Source organism: Amphimedon queenslandica, unplaced genomic scaffold (assembly GCF_000090795.2).
Source record: "Amphimedon queenslandica unplaced genomic scaffold, v1.1 AMPQUscaffold_11121, whole genome shotgun sequence".
In the NCBI taxonomy this organism is placed as follows: Eukaryota; Metazoa; Porifera; class Demospongiae; order Haplosclerida; family Niphatidae; genus Amphimedon; species Amphimedon queenslandica.
The window spans coordinates 1-4,766 of NW_003548634.1; the positions used below are offsets into that span (position 1 = coordinate 1).

The 4,766-nt window shown below is 31.6% G+C and overlaps 1 protein-coding gene across 1 annotated transcript in view; it reads right to left on the minus strand.

Annotated features, from left to right (window-relative positions):
• Nucleotides 1-3,257: 3,257 nt before the first annotated feature.
• Nucleotides 3,258-4,766, minus strand: part of LOC100640517 (dynein heavy chain 3, axonemal-like) — a 5,050-nt gene continuing 3,541 nt past the window's right edge. Inside the window, exons 10-17 of the mRNA XM_003391019.2 lie at nt 4,736-4,737; nt 4,550-4,703; nt 4,363-4,491; nt 4,188-4,316; nt 4,003-4,139; nt 3,849-3,937; nt 3,682-3,803; nt 3,258-3,578 (exon numbers count right to left, since the gene is read on the minus strand). Of these exons, the coding sequence (XP_003391067.2) occupies nt 3,282-3,578; nt 3,682-3,803; nt 3,849-3,937; nt 4,003-4,139; nt 4,188-4,316; nt 4,363-4,491; nt 4,550-4,703; nt 4,736-4,737 (1,059 nt within the window). The 3' untranslated portion in view covers nt 3,258-3,281. The remainder of the gene's footprint in view (nt 3,579-3,681; nt 3,804-3,848; nt 3,938-4,002; nt 4,140-4,187; nt 4,317-4,362; nt 4,492-4,549; nt 4,704-4,735; nt 4,738-4,766) is intronic.

The window sequence follows — 4,766 nt, forward strand, 5'->3', positions numbered from 1 at the left end:
AATCATATTGTATCTAAACTAAAATTTAAAGAAGATTGGTCAGCCTTACCATGCCAAGATACAAAAGGAAAGAAAAGTATGTGTGTGAACAAAATTTTAAATTTTTATATGCTAATGTAATTTAGATTGGTTAACGATTGCCAAGCAAGAAGACATGTCATCAAAAAGTTGTACTGAGCTTGAAAAAGTAAGAATTTTATTATTTTTTATTTCTGTTACCTAATTTGCAATGCCTTACCAATTTCCATATTGAAACTCACCATTGTATTTGTCACTAATTATCTAGATTTACATTGCATGTAGTCTTAATAAAAGGACCTTTATTTGATATGATATGCATGCCTATGAATTTGATTATGATTACAACCCCACTGAGATCATTGGATGCTATAAATATAATCATGAGCAGTAAAAGTAATTCATGAATGTTGTTAAAGATATCCATACAGTGATTAGATTCTAAGCTTTGTTGCTTTTTATAAAGGAGGTAAGGGATCAGCCAATGAAAAGAAGACCTACTAGTAGCAAGAGTACTCTTGCTAGTAGTAAATGTGTGATTGGAAAGCAACCTGAAGTTAGTATAGGCGAAAAAATGGTACTTGGAATGATGCAAAAGGTAAAATAAAAATAGTGCATGCATAAATCTATGTACAACTATAGGAAAGCACATCAACTCACAATGTAGTTTTGCATGATGAATTATTACTTACCAATGGCTTTAAAGAGGATATTAGATTGAAAAATGAACCCAGTAAGACTTTTCATTGCACTAAAATTTTATATGCCCATTATTTATTTTATTGCCATTATTTTTATTTATAGAAACTAGACAATTTGAAATTTCTTTCACTAAAATTAAAGAAATCATTTTACATGAAACCATCCCTTGCAATTTATTTCTAATTGCTTTCTTGGGTCTACCTTTCTCAAGAAAATCAAACTTGGTTTGTAATTTTTTGAAAGAAGCAGTATATACTATTCCTAACAGTCTTGATCCTTCTTTATCAGCTATCGAATGCAATGAAAGAGGCTTATCTGTTTACAATATAAGACTTATGCAGCATAATTCAGATAAGTACCTTTGGTTTACTCTAGAAAAAGAGTTAAAAGAAGCACATTCTTGTAGTTCAGCAATTTTAAGTATGAGCTATTCTCACGACTATAGTTTAAATATTGTTTTCAATGGTGATGCAAATCAATTTTTTCAAAACACAATACTTGATGCTCATTTTGATCATGTCTGTAAAAGTGTAAAGCAAATTGATTTAACTCAGTGTAATTATGAGTTTCAACACATGTTATCCTCAAGAATGATTGACGTGAATATAATAGATGATGGTACCGATGCAGGAGTCACAATATTTCTTAATTGTATTTTTCATCATCTGAGCTGCAATTTGGGCTTTGTATGCTTATCAATTAATGATGTACTAAATAGACCACCTGATTCGAGCCATAAAAGTGCTAATATAGGACCTATCAATACAAGAGTTTTACACATTATACGTGATGCTCTTAAAATGCATTCTTCTGCAGCACCCTTCATTTTCATTATCATTTGCTCTGAGAGAAACACCGAAAGTGATCGCAAAATAGCCAAAGATATGATTCTTAGAGAAATTACAACTATAAATGATAGGTTAGGCCTTCAACCATTCCAGAAGGCAAAAGCATTAGTTCTTGATCCATGTTCATTGAAAGACATGAAAGAATTAAGAAATGAATTGGATGGGGAAGTATATAAGCAATGCATTTCAAGAAGAGATGTCAAATTGTCATGGCTATTTTTACATAGTGCATTGCTTTCCTCTGCAAAAGACATTGTTATTTCTTATGAGCAATTAAAGAACATTGCAGAGAAGTTAGGAATTAAAGAAATGGAGGTCAGAGAATTTTTGGAAATGTTTTCTAAATTCATGAGCATCCTTTACTTTCCATCATTCAAATCTCTGCAAAATGTTGTTATTCTTCATCCAGTAGAGTTTATCAACACACTGTCATTACTCTTTAGAATACCAGACGGGAAAACAAATTTTAATGGAATTTATACTGTTGAGGATATAAATAGAATAATTCCCAACAAAAAGCTAGCAGATGTAATTATAGATGTTTTATGCTCATTTGGCTTAGCAATGAAAACAACAAGTGATGAAGAAGCTCAAGTAGACAAAAGTAGTCAAACTTCATCAATTTTTGTACCTTTGGCAAATAGTGGTAGCATATTAGAAAAGTCCACTACTACAAATACATCATTGTTTATAGTTTATGAATCAAGGTTGAATTTATGCGACTGTCAGTGTTTTTTTGCATCACAATTACTAACACATAGTCAAGGCCCTGGTATTAAAAAATCTTCTCTACAAGTTGGATTAGAGCATCAAAATATCTTCAAAATATTATTGCAAACCACTCAACTTCAAAAGTACACATTCTCTTTTATATTTCATGATGGATATATTGAAGTGGCTTGTACTACATTGAAGAGTAGTGTAGAATTTAATGTTTTTCAACATATTTTTAACTGTTGCAGTGAAGCACTGTCAAAAATAAACAGTACTTTGAAAGATTTTTCTTACAAACTAGCGTTAAAATGTCTCACACAACCTTCAATACAGGCAGATGATTTGATAGATTCAGCTAAGAAAGAGTTTGAATTTTTTCCTCAAAGTGAATCACCATGGTGCCATGAATGCAAGGCATCACTCAGTCCACAAAGGAAATATTGGAAGGAACTCATTGAAAAGGTGAGCTCATTTTGTTATTACAGAATATTATTATATCATTACAGAAAAAAGACAAAGAAAAAGAAAGAGGTATTGTTATTGTAGCATTTTAATGACACACATTAATATTGTTTGTCTACTTTAAATCTAGAACCAGTAAATGTAGAGAAACTTCTAGTCTGGGCTCAAAAAATTGGACCACATATTAAATCAGAGCAAAAGCTATATAGTTTTGCTCAACGACTATCTGTTACAATTGATATTAACTATCTCTCATTTTTACATAAAGAATGCCCACCATGGCAACAAGTTTTTACAGTTTTTTCAATATTGGACAAAAGAAATGAGGCAACAAGAAAGAAAATTGAAGTTGGTGTAGCATATTTAAGATTACCAAGAGAGATTTTAGATTAATTTTGATTAATTTAATGTTTTAATTAGTGATAGTGTAATTTATGTTGTACAACGATATTAATTTAATTTAATAATTTTTGTTATTCAAGTTATTTTAATTGACAATAATACTCTATAGATTTAAAATTTGTAAATTAAGTGATTTTAATCATCCAATTGGCAGAGTATAGCTACTCCTCTATTGATCCAGTGGCTCTCTGGTTTATCAGAAGGCAGTTGCATGGTAAGTACATAATTAGTAGAGTGTCCAGTGGTAGAGAGTGTACCTCTCCTAGCACTAGTCTTATAAACTGGAGCAGCATAAGTTGGAGCTAGTTTAAACTTGAGTGTTTCACCAGGTTTTAACCAGATTATGGGTAGGTTGTCATAGAGGGACTTTGGCTTTGATTCACCAATCACCTTTGCTTCTCTGTCCCAGCGAGCACCCTCCATAAATAAACCCTATAATAATTATGATGGTAATTACAATTCATAATACACTTAATCAAGAATTAATGACTAAGGCTAATGCATAAATGTGAGTTATTAAATCTGTAATTTTTACTTTAACATAAGCTCCATCATCAGGTTTCTGAGACATAGTATCTTCTTCTTCCAGTACTTCAAACTGAAATCCTAACTTATCAATTGGTATTGTGTATTTTCTAGCAAAATTCTGTGATACACCTACAATGAATAGAGTAAGTCACATTCTCTATACTTCCTCCTTACCTGTCAAGAAGGATTGAGTAAAGTAAAAACCTGATATCCAAAATACAGGAGGAGCTTTGTTTTCAATCCAATCTTGAAAGAACTTGAGTCTAGAGAAAGAGAGTGAGAGAAAAGAGAGAGAGTTGTATTCATGTTCACAGTTATTTTTCTCTACCTTGCCAGTAAGTCATTAATATAACCACCAAGTGGTTTAAGTGATGGGTAAGATTTAGCTGCCCAGACTGCTGGTACCTTACCAGTAATCATATTATCAAACACATTCTCTAACTCCGATGACATTACAACAAGACCCTAATACATAAAAAAAATAATAGCATTTTTAGTTTCTATTTCACAAACTTTGAGTGCTTTTTTGATATTTTGTAATGTTGAACGAACAACTGATGTCAATCTATTGAATCTGATCAACTCTTGTCTCAGTACAGTATTCATTGACTCCTCATATACAACCGGAAACAAATGCATAACCTAAAAATAAAGAGTAACTACACATTCTATGCTTCTTCTCTCTTACCTTTTCCATGTTAAAGTCAGGTGGTAGTTTGGTAAGTATGTCCCTTGCTAGCTCATCAATAACTTGTTGTGGTGACTTACCAGCTCCTCCAGTCATCCTTGGCAATGTTAACAATATACTATCAAACAACTGAAGGAACAAATAAAAAATAAAGTTTATGAATGATAAAATAATATCAATAATTTACTTGAAATGTTTCCTGATTATCTTTAGTAATGTCAGCATTTTCATGCAATCCAAATACTTCAGGATGAGGTATTATTGGCAGTGATCTGATATAGTCAATGTATGACTGGAACTCTCCATGTGGTGGAGCATAATATAATGGACTTGATGAAAACCTATGCAAACATATGGAATTATTATAAATAGCTTCTACAACAACAACATGTATATGTATTTTG